The sequence below is a fragment of the Chelonoidis abingdonii genome, chromosome 3, assembly GCF_003597395.2.
Source record: "Chelonoidis abingdonii isolate Lonesome George chromosome 3, CheloAbing_2.0, whole genome shotgun sequence".
In the NCBI taxonomy this organism is placed as follows: domain Eukaryota; kingdom Metazoa; phylum Chordata; order Testudines; family Testudinidae; genus Chelonoidis; species Chelonoidis abingdonii.
The window spans coordinates 126,240,761-126,265,902 of NC_133771.1; the positions used below are offsets into that span (position 1 = coordinate 126,240,761).

General features: G+C 41.5%; 1 protein-coding gene across 1 annotated transcript in view; it reads left to right on the forward strand.

Annotated features, from left to right (window-relative positions):
- The first annotated feature begins 558 nt into the window (after nucleotides 1–558).
- SLC22A3 (solute carrier family 22 member 3) overlaps nucleotides 559–25,142 on the forward strand; it is a 59,877-nt gene continuing 35,293 nt past the window's right edge. The window contains exons 1-5 of the mRNA XM_032793195.1: nucleotides 559–1,218; nucleotides 14,649–14,752; nucleotides 17,073–17,227; nucleotides 22,132–22,300; nucleotides 24,510–24,627. Coding sequence (XP_032649086.1) covers nucleotides 802–1,218; nucleotides 14,649–14,752; nucleotides 17,073–17,227; nucleotides 22,132–22,300; nucleotides 24,510–24,627 — 963 coding nt within the window. The 5' untranslated portion in view covers nucleotides 559–801. The remainder of the gene's footprint in view (nucleotides 1,219–14,648; nucleotides 14,753–17,072; nucleotides 17,228–22,131; nucleotides 22,301–24,509; nucleotides 24,628–25,142) is intronic.

Here is a 25,142-nt window from a genome sequence, read left to right on the forward strand (position 1 = left end):
ATGCTAAGATGAATGAGGCCGTATAAAAACCTACATAAACAGGTCAAAGCACAGATAGACCTATTTTGAAAAGAAGCTCCGACATTTTGGGCATATGCTACCTGACAACCTTTCTTTAATTATAACATAGAAAGGAAAAAGCAGTTCCAATAAAAGCTGCACAGATGGCTCAATAGCACTTTGGATGAGCACTAGAACATTGCTGCAGAAATAACTCCTGTGTGCCGAAGGGGAGACTTCACAGCTTTTTATGAACATTTCTGTCACTGCCACCCAGAACGCTGACAGAATCGCTCATCGCTACTTTTGCAGCAGCCTCCTCTCGGTTATGTTTTTATTTAACACTCTGCATTTTTCTGGGACCCCCTTTGTAAAGACAACTGCAGTACACCATTGCCTGCAGAACTGGTGTTTACTGCACGCCTGTCCCCAAAGAGTTAAATGTTTTTATTACATAATCTGTTTAACATTCTGGATAGATAGGAAACGCACGCCCCCTTCTCCCTTACCGTATGTTTATCCACTTTATACTGCTCTCTTAAACTGCTGTGTGTAAGCCTCATGCCTCTTGACATACTGTAATGCTCTGGGTGGGTCTGTGGAACTTTGCTCTGTTCCAAAGCTGCTTATGCTACTGAGATTATGTGTGTGTGTGTGAGGAGAGGGAGAGGGAGAGGGAGAGGGAGAGAGACAGTCCACACAGATACGGCTACAGGAAGCACTAGCACTAGTTACAAAGTTTGAAAGCTGTTGACTCTGCCATCTCTTGGATCCCTCCGAATTGAAAAGCTACTGCACACAATGCCGTCTTTTGATGAGGTTTTAAAAGAAGCTGGGGAATTTGGAAGGTTCCAAAAGAGGGTCTTTTTCCTTCTTTGCCAGACAGGCATAACTTTTTCTTTTCTATTTGTTGGAGTGGTATTTCTTGGGCACGCACCAGAGCACTATTGGTGCAGGATCCCTGGTGCAGCTGAATTAAGTGAGAGATGTGGCTGGACGCTTGAAGAGGAACAAAACTATACTGTGCCAGCTCTGAACCTGGTGAACAGATTTTCCAGTGGCCAGTGTGAGAGGTTTGACATAGAGTGGAATAACACCTCTGTGAGCTGTGCCAACCCACTGTCCCACTTTACTAATCGCAGTTTGGGCAATGTGCCACTTACTTCATGCCAGGATGGCTGGGTATACAAACAACCCCACTCAACGATCGTCAGTGAGGTAAGGGAAATCAAAATTTTCCAATCAGTGTTTTCATTGTCAGAGCGGGATTGTAAAATAAAAATCAATTGCTAGAGCAATACATATGGAGTATAGATGTTTTTGATGAAAACTTTATTCTTGTCCCATTAAAGTTTCTCTGAAATTTCCAACAGAATCAGGATATTGAGTATTCTCAAGCAGCAATACCAGGGTGAGCTAATCTGAAAGATCCTTAGTATTGACTCTCTGGAGCAGATGAAATCAGATGGGGATACTGCTTTCTTGCCGCTGTAATGCTGGACTAAAATAAACAAAGAGTAATGTCATTGCAACCGAGGCATTAGAGTGGTCATTTAAGGGCAGGTCCTTGGCTGGTATAAATTAATGTTGCTCAATTGACTGCTGCTGATTTATACCAGCTCATGATCTGCCCAGTTATATGGACATTATATAATTTATTTGAGTAAGCATCTAGACTTACTAGTAATAAATAATTAGTATCTAACCACTTCTGTGTGTCCTGAGCCTCGGTAAGAAAATAGAATTACGTTAGTTGTCATTAAAAATTAAGATTTTGCCAAGAGTTACCACACACTGGGTATCAGAAATGCCAGAGTTATTTCCTATAGAATGGAAAACTGCAGTCACTCCATTACTCCTTTTGTGGTATGTGTTGGCAAATAAAGTTATGCTTTATTGGGCTGCAAAAGGACAACCAATAAACTGTGCTAGATCTTGATTATAGACACATAGTCGGTGCAGTACAATGTGACTCTAATCCATAGACTCAGCACTAAAGGTGCATGTGTATATAAATAACGGTGATAACTGTAGTGCTTAGAAACACCATCGCTAAAATACATTTACATAAATTAGGTATATAATCTTCATGAAGTATTGTATACTGTATCAAAACACCACATAATTTGACTGCCCATGGTCCTGCAATCTTCCCATTATTATTTATTTGTATGTGATGACCAGGACCTGGGAAGTCATACCTAGTGGCTGGAGAAGGAGTCAGGGCAGGTCGGGTACCAGGAAGTCAGATCCAGAATAGACCCAGAAGGAAAACCAAGAGTCAAGTTTCAGTAGGCAGGGCAACTCAGATACTGGGAGGTCAGAAGTCCAGGTACACCAGAGAACAAAAGTGAGAGTCAGGCGTCAGAAAGAAAACTAACTCAGGTCAGAGTCCGCAATAAGTCAGAGGGCAGACCGAGAGCTAGGAGGCAGGCAGGATCAGAAGCTGGAGTCTAGGATCTCTCACAAGCAGGATCTGGAGCAGAGATATGCAGGCAGTCTATGTTGTTGCTCAGACAGATCCCTTTCATGGCTTCCTGGTTTATATACTGGTATAAGCCAGTCAGAGGACTTTCCGAAGCTGCCACTCCAGTCCTGGTGGTTGGTACTTTCTGCCAAACCCAGTCTCACAGGGTCTTCCGATGGGAGCCCAGCCTAAGCCTTCTATGGCAATGCGGACGTATTAACAGCCTGAAGCCCCCACAGTTCCATCCCTGCAGGTTCTCACATTATATTACCATGGTGCCCCAGTCCTGGATCAGGATCCCCTTGTGCTAGGTGCTGTGCAAAGAGACAGTCCCTAACCTGAAGAGTTTATAGTCTCATCCTCCTTCCCTCCGCCCATCTTGTCATCAGTTGTTCTAATTTGTCTCTTCTTAGGTTATGACATCTTCAGGGCAGGAAACTTTCCTTATACGCATTCCGTAAAATGCCTAGAACACTGTTTGCCCTGAATAAATGTTAAATAAAAGCAAATGAGCAGCCCTGGAGATGGTAACTGGACACAGATCATCCACCTTCAGGTCATAGAATCAAAGCTGGTTCAGGTTAGCAATAACTGAAAACCAGAATAAGCTGCTGAGGGCGAGCTGTCTGCAATGCGTTGGTGTCATAGTTTACTCCCTGATAGATAAGAATCCACACCTCAAAAAACATTAATCACAGCCTTCACTGAGCAGATTTGTTTGCTGTCTCAGCAATGGATTGAATGGGCAAGGAAAATTAAATATGTTCAGATTCCTAGGAGTGGCTATTCCAGGTGATGGCTGAATCTCATTGGCAGGAGAAACTTGCACTGCTACCTGTGTCATACTTGTCCAGGAGATGTACCGAGAAATTCAGTCTCCAGAGCTTTCAGTCCAGAACCTTTCATGAACAGTACCATTTAACTGACATTATTTTTAAAATGAAAATTAGGAGTGTGTGTGATGGGAGTGTGTGTGTATACAGGGGGTGAGATTACTTTTTTGTCCATGTTTGTTCGGCTGTTGACCCTGATGACTGTTGAAAGTGGGTGAGCAAAACAGCAATGTAAAGCTTCACTCAGAGTCCATTTACAGAAGCAGTAGGTAAAAGATTATACATATCTGATGCAACCACTATGATTTTGCATTAGCAGCAAGAAAAAAACCTCCCTGCTCACTAGCTAATGCATAGAGAAAATGAAACTTGTGGGTCGTCAAAGCAAGTAGTGGGAGCTGAAGATCAAAATTCCGTTGGCAAACATCTTCAGGCTGTACCACTTTCACCTATGTGTTCAGCAGCACGCATGTAAGTGAAAAGCAGGGCTTCAGGGAAAAAGAAAGTGACTAATGGAATGGTGAATGGGAACCTTACAGAAATGCTCCAGATGCACGTGAACAAGCTGCTGAAAACCAGCCAAATAAGAAGAGTGGTTTTGATTTTTCACCACCATTGCCTGCCAAATCCTCTGCCAAAAATAAGAAGGAGGTTGGATGGCTCAGATAAGGTGTGGGGAGGAAAGGTCATTGGACAAGAGTGCTCTTACTGACTAATAAGGAGATTTTCAAAGGCATGAAGGCTGTTAGGCATCCAACTCCCATTGGACATGACTGGAAGTTGGGCACCTAATTGTCCTTTATGCCTTAGAAAATCTACCCCCTAAGCCTCTGAATATTCTTCTGTAAAATAGCAGGTCCTTGTACAATGCCTAAAGACAAGGACATAAGAATAGTAATAGGCTAGAGAGAATCTCCTTCTTTCCCAGGTGACCATATGGTATACCAAGTAGCAGTATTCACAGGACTCTTTTCAGACTCCAAAGGCCTAAACCAAAGAGTTCTGGGATCAGTAGAAAGACTTCCATTGACTTCACTGGGCTGTGGATCAGGCCCCAAGAGTCCAGTCCCTGTAGCTTGGTTCTGGCTCCAACATACCTAATTATCAGCTTTACTCATTTACTAAGCAGTGACATAGCAGGCAATTCACAAAGTAAACATGTTAAATATAACACAATTGGAAAGGGAAGACCTAGTTAATCCTAAGCTAGAACTTCAGTAAAATTTAGACGAGAAATCGTTAAGCATAGTAGTGTTCTATCTAATTTGACCGTTTTCAAACAGCTACCCCTTTTCTAATGTGCCTGCTCTTTCTAAACCCTCCTTTTTTATATAGATGAACTGTTCTTTTTGTACTTTGTTTAAACATGTGTTATTTCATATCTGATTAAGTTTACTGAGAACATGACCAGGGAGACTAAATCAAAAGGATGATTTAGCATAGTAATCTGAAAAGCAGATGTTCTTGGGAGGGAGAGACTTGAAAAGCAGCAATGCTGAAAGATATTTGCAGGTGGTTATTAGACAGCAAATTAGGCACAAGTTTGCAATGTGATACAGTAACTCAAAGACAAATGCAAACACAGGCTGCTATGCAAAGATGTCACCCCACAGAACAGGGGTGTAACAGTTCCACTCTATCCGGTTCTTATGCAATCACACCTGAAATGCTGCATTCAGTTCTGAGCACCTTATAACCAGAGAGAGAAAAATGATCTGAGGACTGGAGGGATTGATTTGTGAGGAATTATTAAATTAATGAAATATGCAGGGTGGGTTTTTCATCTCTGTTCTGATCCCTTCACACTGCTATGGTGGTGCAAAAGGGTCTGGATCTCTCCGTGGGAAACCCCTGAATATGGTGTCAATTTCTATTATTTTATGTCTAGTTAAATAGTTAAACTGTTTTGAAATAGTTCCACAGGCAGCTTCAGTTACTGTAACCACTAAGTAAAAGTAATTGTTTGGTTTGATGGGAACTCTGGAGCTGGCAGATGAGCAGCACCTGAAGTGCCTGATGCCTATTCCTTTGTAGCTGGATTAATTAAATTACATCTAGGGTAGGTGGCTGGAAGTGGGTCCTTTCACAATGAGGTATTTTGAGGAGGAGAAGGAAAGGGAGAACAGAATCCACTATAACGTCTATTTACCTTCTTCAGGCCTTAATGATAGGTGAAATAGCAAAACCTAAGATTCATTTATAAAACATTCTTGGTATCTTATGGAGGTACAACAGCAAGTCCTCTTTCTCCTTGCCACTGCAATTTGAAGTTTTGCATATTGTACCAGGATGGGTTGTAGACTCTACAGCTTTGGGTCATGCTTTTCCTTGCAGGCACCTAAAATCAGACAGAGTTGCCTTACAAAAGGCAAACCCATTAACTCTCAGTACATAATGCAGCTAGAGCCCTTTAGCTCCCTGATCCTGAGGAGGAATAAAGCTAGACAAAGTAGTGGTCAGAATGATTTTAAGATGCAGATTGCAGCAAATGCACTGAAATCAGTTTGACTTTATCTGTAAAACCTCACAATTCCACAAATGTAATTGTTTCCCTTTTAAGAGAACACACAAAGCTCAGTGAAATTAAGTATTTGGGAAATACCCCCCCCCCCCAAAATCAAATATTGTTTCCACTTGTTTTAATTGAGCTTTTGTTACTCCTCATGAACCTGGAAAAAGAAACTAGTTGGGTCAGCAGTAGGTTTGGAATCAAATGGCTTGTCAGATTTTGCTGGGAAAGGGAACCGTAGAGGAGATACAGACCTTGGCCTAAATTCATTCCCCATTTATGGCAGATGATGTCAGCATAAATAATGCAGGGGTCCAGATTGCATTTTCTTAGGAATGGGAGTGGAGTCACTAAAAGGCAGTTTCGCAAATAAGTGGTGCAGACTGAAAAGAGGATGTGGCTAGAGCTGCAAGAGGGTGCAGTGATTCAGCAGCTCCGTAGAGTGGACCAGAAATCAGAAGGAAAAAAATAGCTGAGCCTAGATCATTTCCACTAACTACTGATAAAGCATTGGAAAGGGTGGATAATTTTTGCCAAACATTTTTGGCAATGATGACATCTAGTGGCATGTTAATGGATTATAGACAAATCTACAGATTCAGATGCCAGCAGAGACAGTAATCTACAGATTCATCAACTGCTAATAGCAAAGCTGGTGTGTTCCATACTGAATAGCAGCCTTTACTGGCACACATTTAGCATAATGAACTGATTCCAATGTGGCCTTTCAGCAACACTTTCTTATGAAGAAAGTTATGTAATTTTGAGACTTGGCAACAATTCATTGCCCAAGTGTGAGGCCTGAGAAGGACAAATCATCACCAGAACACATTATCCTACTACACTTGTTGCAAATAAATCATCATGCTCTGATACTTGGCAGCTGTCTCAAAAAACCCAGACAATATTTTCAAAGGGATCTGTAACCAGTTCAGTAATGTTTACCTAACAACTTTTACAGCATCTTAAAGCAGTGAATAATATGACAGTCAAAGCTTTGGTGGAGACAAAACAGCTGTTCCTTTTTCTATACTACTCCAGAAGAATTAATTCGACATTACAGAAAAGCCCCAAAGCCTACACTTACCTTGATCAGTACACCTGGGTTAATACAAGAAATCAGTGCTACTCTTTCATATTATCATGTAAGGTTTAAGGAGCAGTGAGAGGACGGTGGAAGCGGACAAGGCCTCTGATTTAGTGCCAAAAGATGGGTTCACTACATATTCTCAGTAAGGTTTCCCCCATATAAAAATGACTGTGCTTCAGGTAGGGCAGATCTTCACAGCCCCATTCATTTCAGTGAAGCTGCACCAATTTACGCTGGATGAGAAGCTGGGACATTGACTTCAAAGGTTTGATAACTGTTGTTTTCTTCTGTGTTTGCACAGGGTTGGGATGAGTTTACAAATCTCTCCTTTATTTTGCCAATCTGGAGGCAGCAGTGGTAATAAGAAAGGAAAAAGTTTAAAAAAAGAAAGGAGGCCGATTTCATATTAGAAAGCTTGGTATCATTCTGGGTGGTCCAGCCAGCAGATCTATAAGAGATTCAAGCTGGACCTTGAAGGCATGTATGAAAATTCAGGCAAAAACAAAATCAAAACCAAACAAACCCCACTACTCAGGTTCTTGTGACACAGCAACTTGAGAGTGAAGTCTGATCCGCCGTTTTTCTTTGTCATTATGAAGTTCCACTGGTGTACTCACCTCTGAACAACGTAGAGTAGAAAATCTGCCCTGAGGAGGTCTCTTAGCACATCTTGTTCTGATAAAACAAAGAAAAGGGGCTGTTCTCCCCCCACCCCCGACTCCAGAGCTGAATCAGTTTGAAGTTTGATTCAGTGAAGTGCTGGTGAAAAATGCTTTGGCGAATGAGAGAATTAATACACCCCCAAATCAAGTAGAGACTGGGTAGCAGCAGTCTGAGCTGCCACAGGTTGCCCTAGCAATGTACTTCCGCCCTCCCCTGGAGGCACCACCTGCAGAACTGAGAGGATAAACTTGTCTTCTATTAATACTGCCAAGTAGGATGTCCATTTTGCTGGTGATTTTTTTCAAATGGACACTTGTTCAGCCAGAACTGGGCTGAGACCTTCAATTCATTGTAGATGGGCATAGAAAAACACCTAGTATTGGTCAATTAATGAATAATAGTTGTAAATCAAATATTTACTTATCTCACCTGTCTCTTGTGAAGATTAGTTGTGACTGACTGTACAGTGCTTTCAGATCCTCAGGCCAAAGGTGCAATGCTTCCAGGTCCTCTGATGAATTATTATCATGTAAGGCAATGCAGGGTTGAATCTGGGAAGTCAGGGAAAAGTATACACGGTGCTGAAGGACTAAGGTATGAGCTTTCCAGCATCCTGCTCCACACCGGAACAGAAGACTGTCCTTAGTTGTATCACAGAGACGGGGGGCCCAATCCAAAGCTTATTGAAGCCATGGAAAGACCCTGTCAACTTCAGTAGCCTTTGGCTCAGGTCCCAAATCACTTGCACCTCTATATGGAAAAGCGAGGTGCTGCTGAATACCTATAACTCCCATTGTCTTCAGTCCTTGAACTACACAGAAAGATTGTGAAGTACTTGCTATCCTCTAACTCAATCTGAGTGTCAGTCCAAAATAAAAAATATCTGTCCTCTGACAGACATACTGTGAGGGGAGACACTGTAATAACCATTTTGTTTTCCAGGTATTAGTCATGAGCTTGACCTTCTCGGTGCTCATTTCAGACCCATCCTCCTCCTTTGTTTAAAGGTTATTTCAGCTGTGAAATCCTTAGGCATGTTGGGGATTTCCTTCCCTCTCTCTAGGCAGATAGATAATTTAATAACCTTTTCTTGGCTAAGTAAAATAGGCAAAGTAAACTAAAATGGTCCCAAATAATTGCACCACAGTTAAAAAAAAATATGTTGGAATTTGGTCTGAATGTCTGTTTGTTCAATGGGTGGTGAGAGCATTTAGCACCTTCCAGGCATCTGGCTCCTCACCAGGGGATACTTTCATCCCCTACAATCTGGCAGCTCCAAAGGACTGGGTGGGGGAAAGTATTGACATCAGCTTTCCCCTCTTCATTCCTTTATTTATAATTCAGTGCAGGTGAGAGTCATGGCACTGTCCTGAAGTAGGTGGTTTCTTCTCTCCTAAGCTCCTACCTCGACTGCTTGCAGTGACTGGTCTCTGCACTTGTCACTGGAGGTGAGAGCAGAGGAGTTTAGACTGGTACTGGTTATGAATTCATCTACCAGGCCCTTTGTAGCCATCATATTAAATTGAGGAAGAATATAGTTCAAGCATATAGTGTGAAAATGTGCATTTTGTTACGTACTGTATGGAAACTGTGTTAGCAAATGAAGTGTGTAGCCCACAAGTTGTCAGTGCAGCCCTCAGTGTTGTAAAATGTGGACAGCCCAGGCTTTATCAGTGCATTATTGTGTGTGTGTGTGTGTGTGTGTACAAGTGGTTTCTGACACACACATCAATGGATGCTGAGGAGCTGAGCCTGAAATTAAAACCTATCTGCTCAACTAATTTCCTCCAGATGTTAAGTCTTCCATTTGAATTAGACTCAGAATAGGGGAGTAAAGTTCTGCTCTGGGCCTGAACTTGTCCAAATTTTGGGGAGAAAGGGAGCACAGTGGCTGAGAGATAGAAAGGCAAATCTTCAAAATTAGATATGAATCTAGATCCAAACTTGCCCAGTGTTTGTGAGATGCTCAGACCTGAGGTTTTTGGTTTAGACCACCCAGAGTGTGACCTCTCAGAAATCTTTTATAGTTTATTTTCAGCAGATGCACTATACAGCTCCGATTTCACAGGGCTGCCAAGTTGGAAAGGTTAATAAGAAACAATGACAGATGACGCAAGACTCATGAGGCCCAGGCAGAAAGGGCTCTGGATTTTTGGATTCTCTACATTACTGGCCCTGGACACCACGCAGAAGATTGAGAGTGAGGCTTGTGACCCCTCCATTCTGAAGCCGATATTTTCTGTTCCCATGCACAAAGAGCAAAGCATTCCTTTCAATGCATGTGAGCCCAATTTGTGAACAGTTATTCACACAAATAATTTTAGTGACTTTTTTGGGACTACATAGGTAAGTAACTGCTCACCGGTGTTAGCAATGGTTCAGTCTGGACCTTAGGTCTTTATAGCTACAGAACAGATACAGCCTGGTACACTTCTGCACATTTCTGCATGGGATCCCTGCTAGGACTGAAAGGGTGGTTGGGGCTCCAGTCATAGAATCATAGGTCATCTAGTCCAGTCCCCTGCACTCAAAGGAGAACTAAGACCATTCCTGACAGGTTTTTGTCTAACCTGTTCTTAAAAACCTCTAATGACAAAGATACCACAATCTCCCTGTGCAATTTGTTCCAGTGCTTAACTATCCTGACAGAAAGTTTTTTCTAATGTCCAACCTAAGCCTCTCTTGCTGCAATTTAAGCCCACTGCTTCTTGTCCTGTCCTCAGAGGATAAGAAAAACAATTTTTCACCCTCCACCTTGTAAGAACCTTTTATGTACTTGAAAACTGTTATCATGTCCCCTCTCAGTCTTCTCTTCTCCAGACTAAACAAACCCAATTTTTTCCAATCTTTCCTCACAGGCCATGTTTTCTAGACATTTACATTACACTTTTACATTACCTTAAACATTTACATTCACATTAAATCCACGCCTTTTTGTTGAGGCTGCCAACCAGGGTGCTAGCTGCTAGTGAATGTTCTGAAATGGGGTTGATTCTCTTAAAAACTAGACTGAAATCACCAATTCTTTTCATCCAAGCCACCAAACAGCTTTCAGATGGTGGTAACTTTCAGACATTACCAGGGGTGAAAGTAACTTAAAAGTCTTACCAGTGTGGGGTCTCAGGTGGAAGGGATGGGGCTGGGGGTCAGCCTCCCCCAGCCAGCCCTTCTGTGCTGCCTGGCCCACTCTGCCTTGCTCTCCGGCCGCTGCAGCGGTATCAGCGGAGGTGGCTGGGAGCCCCAGGCCCTTTTAAATCTCCAGACCCCAGGGCAGCTGCCCCTTTTGCCCCCACTTATAGCTGCTCGGGGGGCGTGTGGGGCGGAGGGCCAGCAACATTAAAGCACTGCTGCAGCAATCCTTTAATGTCAACTATGTACGGGTCGGTACTGATGGCCACTTCTTACCAGTATGCCGTACTGGCCTGTACCAGCCCACTTTTACTTCTGGACACTACCAAACCAAGCCAAGGGTGGTCTGGGAGTGACAGGCTATAGAACTCAAACAATCCTTCGCTCTATAGACACCTCTATGTTAAAGGCTAACTCTGTTAATGAAAAGGATGAAGAAGAGCTCTGTGGAAGCTCGAAAGCTTGTTTCTCTCGCCAATAGAAATTGGTCTCAGTGATGCTGAAACAATTTGTATAGTGGGGCTGCTGAGAGCCATTGGACCAAACTGCAAAACCTGTATGTGATGGAAATCACTTCGAGCCAAGGTGCGGCACCCCCAGTTCTTCTAGTTCCAGCACCTATGGTTGGTTCAATATAAGATATTACCCACCTTGTTTTTCTATATATCCTGGGACTAATGCTGCTATAACAACACTGTTTATATAAAGAGCATTTAAGTAGAACTTCACAGACAAAAAATAACAAAAAACAGAGCCAAGAATTCTTAGCTACGGCAAGAATATTTAAATATATGGACCCGAGCAAAACTTAGGATTGACTTATAAAGTATCAGTTAAATTACTTAAGCATTTTACACTATGAATCCTTTTGAAAGGACTCACAGTGCCTTACCGTTATCCATTGTCTCTTGTTTCATGGAAAACACAAGTGATTTAAAGTAGTTGACTGATATTTTAAGACAACAGTTTATTTCAGCTGTCAGCTGCAAATGTATGTTGAGGTACAAGGGTATTGTAAAGGAAGCATATTTTCCCTTGTCTCTTTGGTGCACTCTCTCTGCCTGGCTCTTCATGTCAGGCTGTTCACTTTTTCTCTGTTTATCTTACATTTGGATTAACTTATTTCAAAAATAAATATATACTTTTAAAAGGATCAAGGGTATTAACTTTCCAAGGCAAGGAGCCCATCTGTCTCTACAGACCAATCCTTCAAGCTGTTCCATGACGGAAGTCAATGGCGCTCTATGCAGATGTGCAGGGGTCCGCTAGCGCAGAACAGCTTGCAGTACTGGGGCCTGTATTTGTAAAACACCTAGCATAGGAGGGCTTTGGTCCTGACTGGGGCCTCTCTGAGTATTATCAAAATATTAATAATAATGGGTCGGATTTTTCCAAAGCACCTAAGGGACTGTTGACTTTCACTGCAGCTTATGACCCTAAGTTACTTATGATGTGCTTTTGGAAAACCCACACAGTGTCTTTAATACCAAAAGGCACCACAAGACAATAGCTTCCAAACTGCTAAAGCATGGGACTGAAAGGGTGTCTTTGGAGCTTAGGCGTGTGGAGGCTACACAATGAGAGAAATTTTGCCCTAGCAGAATAGGCTTGAAAAGTATGGCTCACATTTTCAATGAGGTTTCTACATCTGCACTTATAATTCTGTCCATGCCAATGATTCATGAGTCAAAGAAGGATATTTAGACATCTGTGGGCTAAAATTTATAGGCTATGGACCTGGTTTTCATCTCAACTATGCAGTTTTGTGCCAGTGTAATTCCATTGACTTCAGTGGCCACTGTTCCTTATTTACAGCCAAGAGAATGAGATTGGAATCCAACTCTGAGTTTCAAAAGTGGCACCACAAACGCATATATGTGAAAAGTGAATTTGCTTTAAATTGAATTGTTCAGGTATCCTTGTTTCTCCTGGGAGAGTTGAGACATGGGCAATAAGCCTGATGCAAATTTCAGTGTTAGAAAAATGAGGCCTGAACGCTGAATTCGGATGGTGGAATAAAAGGAAGTGATTTAAAATTAATTAGTTTTAAAATTTATTTATGTATAACTTAAGTCTGCCTGTAAATTCTGTTAAGGATTTGAGATCAAAAACATTTCCCTTTCATGATATTTTTATTTTAAAAGTATTTCATTTTAAATCCTTTTCATTCTGTGCTCACAATAATCCATTATTAGCTCTGATGAGACTAACTTTTTTACTTTTTCTGCCTATTTTACTTCTTTGATTTCAGGGCTTGTGGACAGAAGTCTTCTGTCAGGGCTTTCTGCTTTAAGAGCAAACAATGTTGTAAAATCCCAAATAGGCCTTCGTTGCGTTGGTCTCCTTAGTGAGGGGCTCTTTACTGAGGTCCAACACAGCTCCTTTGTTCATTTGCTAGCTTGGTCTCTCTCTTTAAGACCTTGACCTTTATATGGTGCTGAGCAACTTTAATTCTCATTAAACAACTTTAAGTTTTGGGGACTATTGGTCCAGATTCTTTCCAGCAGTTGTTTCCAATATATTTCCAGAAGAGTGTACCACAGAGGGTGACTGCTCCCTGACTCCATCTCGCCCCTCTGGCTGGTCATGCTCCAAGATATCAGGTAGAGATCCATTTCCCAGTGACTGGTAGAGTAACTTCCACAGGGTCTGATGGAGAGAGGGAAGAGGCTTACTGGTGACATCCTTGCTTTTCTTTCACCTACAGAAGATCAGCTGGCTCCATATTTTTTTACTCGATTAGCTAGTTTTAAAAACCAAATAGGCTATGTTTGCCCGTGTAGGTGGTTTCAAACATTCCTCCTGAAATCTCTCACCATGTTCTTGAAAAAACTATATGTAGTGGGACATAAGCACTTAAAAAAATTGGACCACTTATTTAGGTGCCTAAATATGGATTTTAAAGCTTATCTTTAGACTATTACTTTTCAAAATCTTGGCCAATGTGAAATAGCAGATATTTTCATTCTGTCTAAGTACTTCTATGCCCCGCCCCCATCACTGCAGTATTTGAGCACCTTCATCTGATATACATTATAAGTGTGAACTTGAAATACTAAACGCATTGCAAATTCTCTGTACCTCAGTTAACTCAGCTGTAAAATATTATTATTAATATTATTTATTACAGCTCATCCTTGGAAAGTGTGGCTATTTCTAGAGTGCTATTTAATAAATGGCTAAAACTGCAGAGAATATTACCTCAGTTTATTCTTAACTTCGCTTTTGCCTAAGTCTTCATTGTTGATAAGGACATTCCAGTCTGAGATCAAAAACTCCTGACTCCAATAAGGTCTGCAGGACTTACTTAGCTAGGATGGCATGTAATTGTGCTCCACAATCCTGTAAAGTAATTGCCAACAAAATACTATCCACACAACAAATGAATTTTTAATTTGGTTTTATTTTTGTTTCTGCTCTCTTTCCCTTCCTCCCTCCTCCCCCACGAATTCTTCAGATGAATGCAGTAGCAGCATTTTATCATCCTGTAACAGCTGCTGCAATATAAAGAACTGAAGGGTCTGAGAAAGCTACAGCAAGAAAAATATTTTCAGCATGTCAAAAATTGGTTTGATATTTGTTTTCTGCACCCTCGCAGGTCAAGTAGCTCTACTTTTGCCTAGGAGGCACTAAGAAAAAAGTGTCTGTGCTAGATCTGGAACCAGACTGCTAGGGATACAGGAAGTCTGTGGAATTCAAGCGTTATTGGAGCAGCCTGCATTAGCATCATCTTAATAAATTTCTGTTAAAAAGGGATGTTTGAGATGGGATGGTAATGGATGAGGTGGTAAAAAAACAAACAAGCTTGAAAGTGGTTTCTCAAACACTTAGTGATCAGGTTTTTGCTTAGGCATTTTTTTGTCCAGGAGCAACACAATTGCTAAAATGTTTTGCTTTGAGGAAAAATATTACATCTCTGTGGGTGAATATTAATATATCTCTTGCTTGTTCCCACAGTATAACCTTGTGTGTGCCAATGCCTGGATGCTAGATCTAACACAAGCTGTTCTCAATCTGGGGTTTCTGACAGGAGCATTCACTCTAGGCTATGCTGCAGACAGGTACAGTATGTGTGTTAATGCAAGTCTACCTTACAGAGGCAGAAACATCTTGCACTGTAATCACCGTATGCAAACATTTGAAGTTTGGAGGTTGAGTTCCATTCCAATAAGCAGGTCCCAGCTCACATAAACTTAACTTCCTGAGTCTGGAAAATTGGCCTGGAAGCTTCATGAGATTTCTAGTACTTCCTGGTCCTGTTAGGACTTAAAATAGCATGAAAAGAGCCCTTCTTGTGGTATTTCATAATTTCTGTTCACATTTGGACTCAGGAAGTACAGAGGAACACAGAAATGAAAAGCAAGCATTCATAGAGAGTTTCGGGGTTGGCAATTTCGGAGGGGCGCATAAGGCCATTGATGAAGAAAGCAGCTCCTTTGAGAGAGGAAGAAGAAATTCAGTGCTACAACCCTCTCAGTTCACACATAAGGCATACATACCCATATGTTGACCACCAAGGTCATGGTTACGGATGGTCTTCAACATTTTTAGAGCTGACTGAATACTGCAAAAAATGTGTGGGTGAAATTCAGTCCTGTAAACAGGGCCAATGCCAGAGCTAAGCACTACTTAAGTCCAACTTTCCCTTCAAAATAGGAGAAGGAAGCCTTATTTTAAGGAATTAAGTCAGAATTAAATGGTGTGCAGTCCTCATGCCAGCCCAAAGTGCAGGGGTGAATTTCACTGCAGATAAATATTTCTTTGATTTGAAAAATATATTAACCTTTGTGGTTTGGTGCTCCTTTTCTATTTGCTATCCATGAATATCCTAGTAGGTGATTTTATTAGGCAGAGCACACAGAGAATATTCTTAGATAAAGCACTTTGAACTCCTGAACAAAAACATTTACAATAAAAACCTCATTGTACTGAGAATTATGCTCATCCAGTAGGGAACAAACCTACCATGTGACTTACGTGTCCAATCAAAAGCAAACAGTACAACTTTTGTATACTGAAGTCATACAACAAAGCTCTCAAATATGGTAGAGAGCAAGGATTATTTACAAACATTCTTAAGTGAATAATTTTTTTAAAAGAATCCACTGAAGAAAAATTTTTTAATCTTTACACAGACAATTCACAAACAGAAAGAGGGAGAGAGAGAGAGAGAGAGAGTAAATCATTGGTTCAAAGTATTCGCTTAGCTCATTCAAAATAAATGGATTTAAAGCAAGGTTAACACTGGGTGAAGACAACATTTCAGGGCAGCAATTATAAACTAGTTACCTCATGATCAAATCAGAGAGAACCATGACGCTTGGAAAGTGCCTTGACAGTCTTGGGTGAAATGATAATAGAAATAATTTATATTATTATAGAATTACACCTTAGCCACAACATTTGGATCTGTAAATGTCTCTTTTACCACAAAGTTCAAAAGGTTTTACCTAGAGCCAACAGAATAATTCCACTTATTTTTCTTAGGATTTTTTTTAAGTAATTTTGTTCAAAATTTCTTATTAGTTTGTTTTTTGTCCTCTCCCCAAAAACAACTCCCCCCACCCAAAAACAAACCTGAAAAAATATTCAAAAATTGCTTTTGTTAAAAAATAAATTCCTTTTGGTTTCTGGGGTTTGTGGGGGGCTAGGGGGAGAGGTGAGGGTTGGTTTTTGGCCAATAAAAAAAAACAGGACATTTTGAGCAAAAAGAACGTTTTTTTATTTAGATCAAAACTATTTTTATTAAAAAAATGACTTTTTTAAAAACTAACTCTAGTTTGGGCCTGTAGTTAGCTTTGGCTTATCCATTAATATTGTTGGAATAAAATGTTTAAAATTCAATACTAATGAATACAAAATTAAAATACTGAAAGATAGACATTATAAGCTCTAAACAGAATATTTATGATGCTGCTTCATTTGGCATTCTAGTAAAGGGTAAGACATTTCCTACACAGGTTGTGACTGTACTTAAAATAGGCAGTTTAAGGGAATAATCATGCACATGTTGAAGTCAATAGCAAAAGTCCCATTTATTTCAATAGGAGCATTCTAATTTCTATAATTTAAGTGCACCATGCAAAATTAGAAACTGTTTTCTGAACACTGGGCCTAAACATTTTCAATCACTGCTTTAAAAGTGGAGACTGAGAGGCAGAGATTAGTATCCAGGAGGAGAGAGTTCCACTTCCTAGGACTCAGTACAAGAAAGACTCAGATAGCCACCATCGTTAAGGCCTAGTGATGGGAAACCTTACAAGACTGATAGCATCAAGACAAGACTTAGTTTGTGGCTGGAATTGAAACCTTCTTCTAAGTCAAGAAGGAAAAAGTTAGTCATCTTTCAACATTTTCGCTCTCTTTTTTTTTTTTTGGCAGATATGGCAGAATCCGTATTTACCTCTATTCCTGCATCGGGGTAGGGTTATGTGGCCTCGTTGTGGCATTTGCACCAAATTTTTCCATATTTTTGATCTTTCGCTTCCTACAAGGTGTATTTGGAAAGGGAACCTGGATGACAGCTTATGTTATTGGTAAGAAATGTACTTTTCCCCTTTTTTGGGAGGGGAGATTGAGGGAATGGATGTTGGTGGACAGACTACCTGAATGTGAAGCCAGGTGAGAACTGCACAGTTGTTCACCAGTGATCTGAGGTGAAAGGAACCAATGGGGAGAGAGCATCGCTGAAACATAACATAACCTTGATGCAAATAGCCCATCCAGAGCCCCTCTAATAACTCTGATATCTGGCTGTTCAAAATCAGCCACCAAGTGATCCACCTCAATGCTCCATCCCGGAGAAACTTTTCTCCCTTAGCTTCACAAATGTTATGCAGAGCACTGCAGGCTGCTATGATCATGGGAATATTTTCTTCACTGAGGTCTAACCTGCCAAAAAGGCAGCACCAGTGACCCTTTAATCTACCAAATGCACATTTAATGGACATTCTGCAGCAGCTGAGCCTGTTGTTGAAGCACCCCTTGCTGCTGTCAAGGTTTCCGGTGTAAGGCTTCATGAACCACGGGAGTAAGGGGCAGGCAGAGTCTCCCAGGATCACTATTGGCATTTCCACATCCCCTCTTGGAATATTTTGGTGTGGAAAGAAAGGTCCTGGAAGCAGCTCTCTATATGGGCCAGTGTTCCTGAAGATATGTGCACCTTCCCTGACAACCCCACAATTATATCAGTGAAACAACCCCAGTGATCCACCAGCACCTGCAATACCATAGAGAAGTAGCCCTTTCTGTTGATGTAATCTGTTGCAAGATGGTCTGGGGCCAAAAGTGGGATATATATGCCATCTATTGCCCCACTGCAGTTAGGGAATCCCATTGCTGCAAAGCCATCCATTATTTCCCATACATTGAGTCACAGTCCTTCGGAACAGGAGGCAATTAAAGGCCCTGTACACTTGTATAATCACAACCCCTACGGTGGACTTCCTAACTCCAAACCGATTTGCGACTGACCAATAGCAGTTGGAGTTGCCAGCTTCCACACAGTGATTGCTACTTGCTTTTTCTACCATGTGGGCAGCTCTCATTTTGGTGTTCTTGCACTACAGGGCAGGGACAAGTTCCACACAGTTCCAGGAAGGTGACTTTGCACATCTGAAAGTTCTGCAGCCACTGCTCATTATCCCAGAGATGCATTATGATGCAATCCCATCACTCAATGCTTGTTTCCCAAACCCAATAGCGATGCTCCACTGTGTGCAGCTCCTTTGTGAATTCTTACATCAATCTTGAATTGTTTCTTTCCATGGCACAGAGCAGGACAGACACCGCTGATTCATTTTCAGATGTGTAGGTCATGAAATACTGCAGGATCGGCTGTGTTGTGTTCATAACAAGAGTGGAGAGTAGTGCAGGATTCATGCTATCAGGAAGAGATGGCAGGCACACAGTTTACAGGGGCAGTTGAAAAGTAGTTGGAAACTCATGGAATGACGAGATGGAGAAAACTGCATCATGGGATGGTGAGCCTGCACCTATGATGCACTGTGATCCATTCCCAGAACTCTGAGCAGCAGAAGGTGGTGAGTTGCACAGTGGGATAGTGACCCATGGTGCACTTCTTTCTCTGTTGATGCTGGAGCACCAACTGTGGATGCACTCCACCAACACAAGCAGCTCTGTGTGAACATGCACAAGCGATGTAATTACAGTGGTTTATGAGCGTCGACATAAATTAAGTCAACTTAACTCTGTAGTGTACATATAGCCTTGGAATGCAAAGTCTCTTTTTCGAAAGTAATGTAGGTACTTAACAGCCTAAGGGCTTGTCTACACTGCAGCTGCACTTCTGTAGTGCTTCAGTGTAGACACTACCTACACAGATGGGAGAGGTTCTCCCATCTGTGTAAGTAATCTACCTCCCTGAGAGGTGGTAGCTAGGTCAATGGAAAAATTCTTCCATCGATGTCTTAGGTGGCTTAACTATGCCAGTTAATGGTGTTGATTTTTCCCTGAATGACGTAGTTATGCTGACCTAATTTTCTAGTATTGGCCACACCTTGGTCAGTCTGATTTATTTATCCCTTTGCTTTACCAGCAGGTACATTTGAGGCTGATCAGTGGCCTAAGTTACTATGCATCCGATGAAGTGGGTATTCACCCACAAAAGCTCATGCTCCAAAATGTCTGTTAGTCTATAAGGTGCCATAGGACCAGGACTGGCGCCAGGGTTTCTGGTGCCCTAGGCGCCGGGCCATTTCGCCGCCCCACGCACAGGTCTCACGGCTCTGGTGGAGCTGCCGCAGGCATTCCCGCAGAGGGTCCGCTGGTCTGTGGCTCCAGTGGAGCTGCTGCAGGCATGCCTGCGGCAGGTCCACTTGAGCCATGGGACCAGCGGACCGTCCGCAGAAATGCCTGTGGCAGCTCCACCGGAGCCACGAGACCAGCAGACCCTCCGCAGGCACGACTGCGGCAGCTCCACTGGAGCCGCCTGCCGCTCCCCTGGCAAAATCCCGCCCCCCTCATAATGCTGGCGCCCTAGGCGACTGCCTAAGTCACCTAAATGAAAGCACCGGCCCTGCACAGGACTCTTCGCTGCTTTTATGCCTCATATATCGATCTATAGGGAACATATACACTTGGAGGTTGGTTCCTGTAATATTCTGAAGATATACTCTTCAAATTATTGACACAGTACTTTGGAACAATCCAAGAAGAGGCTGCCCCCAAAGAATCTTAGATTTTACACTGAGCCAAGTTTTTACTGGGACAAGATTTTGGGTATACAGATTGAGTCTCTGAGCCATGATGTTAAGGAGCTCTCAGCCACCAGTGATACAAATTCCTCTGCATCTGCACAGGGTCAACCTCCCCACAATCAAGTTAAAAAAAAAAAAGAGCAAAAGTAATTAACTTAATTCTTAAGTACCAACTTTATAAACTCTTATGATAAAGAAACACAAAAATAATAGCTTATTTTCTATTACATAACAGGGCTATTTCATAATCCACATATATTATTTTCAGAGTTATACATAAATAGAAACAAAAAACCCAAACCAATTAAATCTAACAGGTTAGTCCCCACAAACTCACAGCTCACAGTGAGAAGTAACACAGAGTTCCAAAAGTTGTAGTCGGAGCTCTCTTCAGTCTCAGTTAGAATCTTTGCTCATGAATTCAAAACAGTCTGTTGAGTCAAAAACACTGCAGCAATATATTCCCACCTCTTGCTGGCAGAAATCTCTACTTGAAGCCCACAAAGAACTTTCTCCTTCTCTGCTGAATTGTAGAATGACTCAATCAGCTAATCAGCCAATTAACCAACCAATCAGTATTAAGTTTATACATGAAAAATTCTGTTACAATAAAAATACATAACCGAGAAGAGCCAAATACAGATGACTCTTTCTCTAGTGTCACATGTAACTAAGAAGAGAGATTATGACCCATACTGGTTAAGACAATTTAACTAAAACAGTTTGGCTAAAAATCAAATAACATTCCAGGTATACAATGAAAATGAAAGAAGATAATCATAGAAAGAAGAAATGGGAGCAGGAAACTAACTCTGCCAGTGGTGCCCTGTGTTGGAGAGTTATCCATAACACTACCTGCTGCAGAATGCTTCAGAGTTAGGGGAAGCCAGCCTCCTCCTGCACCTGAGCTTCTCCCAACCCATGTAGGTCGTGTGTCTTTTTATAAAGCAGCTTGTCGTAGTATTAATCCTCGATTTGAACATTAGAGTTCAAATATAAGGTACTAGCTTGAAGTCCTCTAAGCTTAATCTCCAGCTTAGATCTGATAGGCTGCCACCAGGTCAGGAATTGATAGGGCCTGACCCCCCTTTCCTCTCTCTGGTGTCCCCAACCCTCCCCTGGGGGGACCTCCAGATAACCTGTTTCTCTGCTTCCCAAGAGATAAGCGTTCTTTTCCCTCAGGACAATTGAGATGCAAAATACCAACAGCTTGGCTTTGCCTTTCCCCGTTCCTGCCTTCCCGTGAGGGAGACAGATACCTGATACAGAGGTTTCAATTTCTCTGCCTTACTAGAAAAAGAACTTCCACAAGTTTTGAAAAAGAAAGCTTTATATAGAAAAAGAGAAAATACAGAATAATAACTTGCATAAAAATTAATACAGGCTCCTACTTAAGAAAATATGAACAACCCAGTCTGATTTAAAAAATAGCCAATTTAAATAGACCAGCAATCACACACAGTAAGTACAAAGCAAAGCATATCATAGCCGATTTTACTTTGTTTCCGTTTTGTACTCACTGCCTTTTAGTAGAATGAGAAGAAGATTGGAATTAGCAAGATAGCTTGTCCCTCACAGCCGAGGAAGCAACAAAGACCCAGCAATCCACATCTGTAAATACAACACAAAGCTCCTCATAGCCGAATTACTTTGTTTCCCTTTGTACTCACAGACTTTTGGTAGAATATTTGAGATAAGAGGGAGTTAGGAGGAAACTTGTTTACTCATAGCCGAGGAAACAACAAAAGACCCCGAGTATACAAATTCCCGCCCCTGACTTTAAACAATCCAGTTCTCTGATTGGTCTTCTGGTCAGGTGTTTGGTTACCCTTTCCAGGTAAAAGAAACTTAACCCCTACCTTACCCATCTACTTATGACACAGCTGCCTTAACTATTTGCCTTCAATGGAGTCTAAGTTCAGCTACAGGGAGCCTATTGAGTATGACCAAAAGTGCAGCACCCAATTCCAGAAATGTCTGGACATGGAACGCTAACTGTGCATTGGCCTAGCAACAGTGACCCAGAGAACTCATTCTTCCCCCTTTCTCCTCTCTAATAGCTCCCTATTAGGCACATGGGTTACACATACTTTTTTTAAAAAAGGGAATCTTCAGTTGTAATCCAAGGTAGAACCCCCTGCATAACCGTGAGCCAACATTGCAAATGTAATGTTTTTAACTTGAATAGGGTTTATTTCTGTTTGTTTTTTCCCTCTCTTCAGTGACAGAAATAGTTGGCTCAGATCAGCGAAGGATTGTTGGAATTGTGATACAGATGTTCTTCACCCTTGGAATAATGATTCTTCCTGTGATTGCCTACCTGATTCCCACATGGCAGGGGATTCAGCTGGCCATAACACTCCCCAATTTTCTTTTCCTGCTATATTACTGGTAACGTTGTGTTCATTTGATCTCTGTAGGTTCATGCTTTGCATTCAGATCTAGATCGGCAAATTCTTAAAAAGAGGGTTTCCCTGAACTTTCCAGAAATTACTGTTGGATGCATTTCCGATTAAGACCTGGTTACAAAATATGAAGTGAAAAAACAACAACTTTGTGGCCTTTCTGATTAGTCGAACTATATAAGAGCCATAGTCTGACATTTTCTAATAGATTTTACAGGTCTAGAATCCACCAAAAATGTCCCTCACAATATGCCTATATTTTCACGAGTGGACTTCTGTTACCATTGGGTCCATCCTCCAAAGTTCCCTGGTTGCCTTGTAGAGGCCTCGTAGGCTTGGTTTCTAAATTAAACTTCTTTGGAGGATCTCATATACATGTTTTTGAAAGTTTAATTACATTTATTTGTGACAATACTGTCCCAGTAGTAGCCAAGGAATTTCACTCAGTTCTTCCCTAGGTGTTCACAAAGGAAGCAAACATCTTGAGCCAAAAATTGTTCATTGATGTAATTCAACTGAGTACACAGGAGGTACACCAGGACTGAATTTGGCCTTGCAGAGTTCAATGTACCAAGTATGAAAAGAGGGGAGAGAGCAGTGGTTGGTAGAATCACACCCATTAGAAGTTTTAAACATTATTTTTGTTGTTAATTTACTCTTTGACTCTGTGGCACTATGATTCCCTGACACAGTATTCTACAAAGAGATTATTGGAAGGTCAGGGGACTTTCCAAGTGCCAGGAAACGCTTGAGAGGAACAAGAACCTCACAGAGATGTTAATTAATGTGTATATTTGGCTTGACCACAAGCAATATTTCATTTGAATGGAGTGAGAAAGGCCCAGGGTTGAACAGGAATGGAGAGTGAACTACTTTACCTTCTCTTTTGTAGGAGTTGTCCTCCAAGTCAAGGTTGAAGTACTTTAGTTAGGGCAGTGTGGGGAAGTATGCACTACTGCTGAATCAGCTGCTCATATGCATCATTCTCTTCCCAGCTGTGTGCTTCAACCCTGACCTGAAGGGAACTACATCTCTGGGTAAAAAGGTAATTCATTCTCCATGTCATTCACTCCTTTTCCTCTCTGAGACTGTCAGCAAAGTGCCACTTAGTGCAAACCCTGGTGACGAGTTTTAATAAAACTTTGCACTTATAGAGTTACAGTGATTTTCATCTAAAACTCTCAAAGCACTTTACAAAGGTGAGTAACTATCCTCCATTGCAGTTGGAGAAACTGAGGCAGTAAGTGATTTGTCAAAGTTCTCACAACAAGCTAGTGACAGAGCTGGGACTAAATCTAAAGTCTACAATCACCCAACCCCATGCTTAACTGTGTCCTAAGAACTAGAGAGACAAGCAGTGCTTAATTTGTGGCAGGGCTGAGCTCCAGCACCTCTAGGCTTGGCAGTTCCTAGCCCTGGTACCTCTGGGCTTGCTATGTCAGTTTTGAAAGTAAAAAAATTGCTCGAGCCCCAACGTATAATTTTTTGAGTCCCAGCACCTCTTTCATTATAAATTAAGCACTGGAGACAAGGTGGATGTGGTCATATCTTTTACTGGACCAACTTCCGTTGGTGAGAAATAAGCTGAAGAAATCTGGAGGTCTGACCAAGAGCTCTGTGTGGCTCAAAAGCTTCTCTCTCCCACCAAGAGAAGTTGTTCCAATAAAAGATATTACCTCACCCACCTGCGTCTCTAATATTCTGGGACCAACACAGCTACTACTGCAGGGCAATGCTAATAACTAGGCCAGGTCAAGAACTCCTTTCACTTAGACTGTCAATCAACCATTTGATCTGAGCTAGATTAGGTCCTCCAATGTAGATGCAAAAAATTACATGTCCTGTCACCAATTCCCTATGTTACCCAGCTTCTGGGCCTTAGGAAACTTTCAGGAAAGTTGAGCAAGACCTAACAACTATTTAATAAAAAAGATAAAGATAAATGGCTGAATGTTGCATGTGAACTGTAAACAATCTACTAGTTCTCAAGCTGTGCTCCATGGACCTTTCTGGTTGTCCATGGCATGAAGTATTTTGAGAGTCAAGCTGAAAGTTAACTGGGGAGCTGGGTATAATTTCTATCTTGTTGAGAGGCTGAAGAATTACTGCATTAGGTGTTAATGCGGGTGATGATTCCCATGGTTTTCTAAAGACACAATTAAGCAAAATCCTTGCCTCCCTCTGTGCTTTTACAGGGCAGTTCCTGAATCTCCACGCTGGCTACTGACACGCAAAAAAGGAGAAAAGGCATTAAACATTATGCACACCATTGCCAAGCACAATGGAAAATATCTCTCTCCGCATTACTCTGAGGTACTTACCATATGTTTGCTCCAGTTTTGTTTGATCTTTAATTAGTGTCCTTTCAATTCTGCTAGAATATATTCTGTTTGACTTAGAAGAATTTTACCGTATAACATCATGAACAGATTGTCTGGCTCACTTTTCTTTTCCCATGAGAAGGAAGAAGTAGGTTTATTGAAAGGACACGGGTTGATATTAGAACATTTCAAAGAAGTCTTAAGAGATGGGAGGGCTGAGTGACTAATGTAAAATTCCCACTAAACATCCCATATCTTAAAGAACTATGCTAGACATCTTAAATCAGTAGAGGCCATCGTAATGGCTTCATAATGGCTTATACTCAGACAGTATTGTGCAGTGGTCTGTCTGCTGACATACCTCATGTGGAGGATGTGTCCATTAGTCTCATTGTGGAGCTGATATTTATCTCAGTGCTGAAAAATAAAGGTTGAACAAGGGAGTGGGTTCTAAGTACTTAGTGGCAGGGGGGAGGGAGGGAGCTGGTTAATAAGATTCCCTAACAA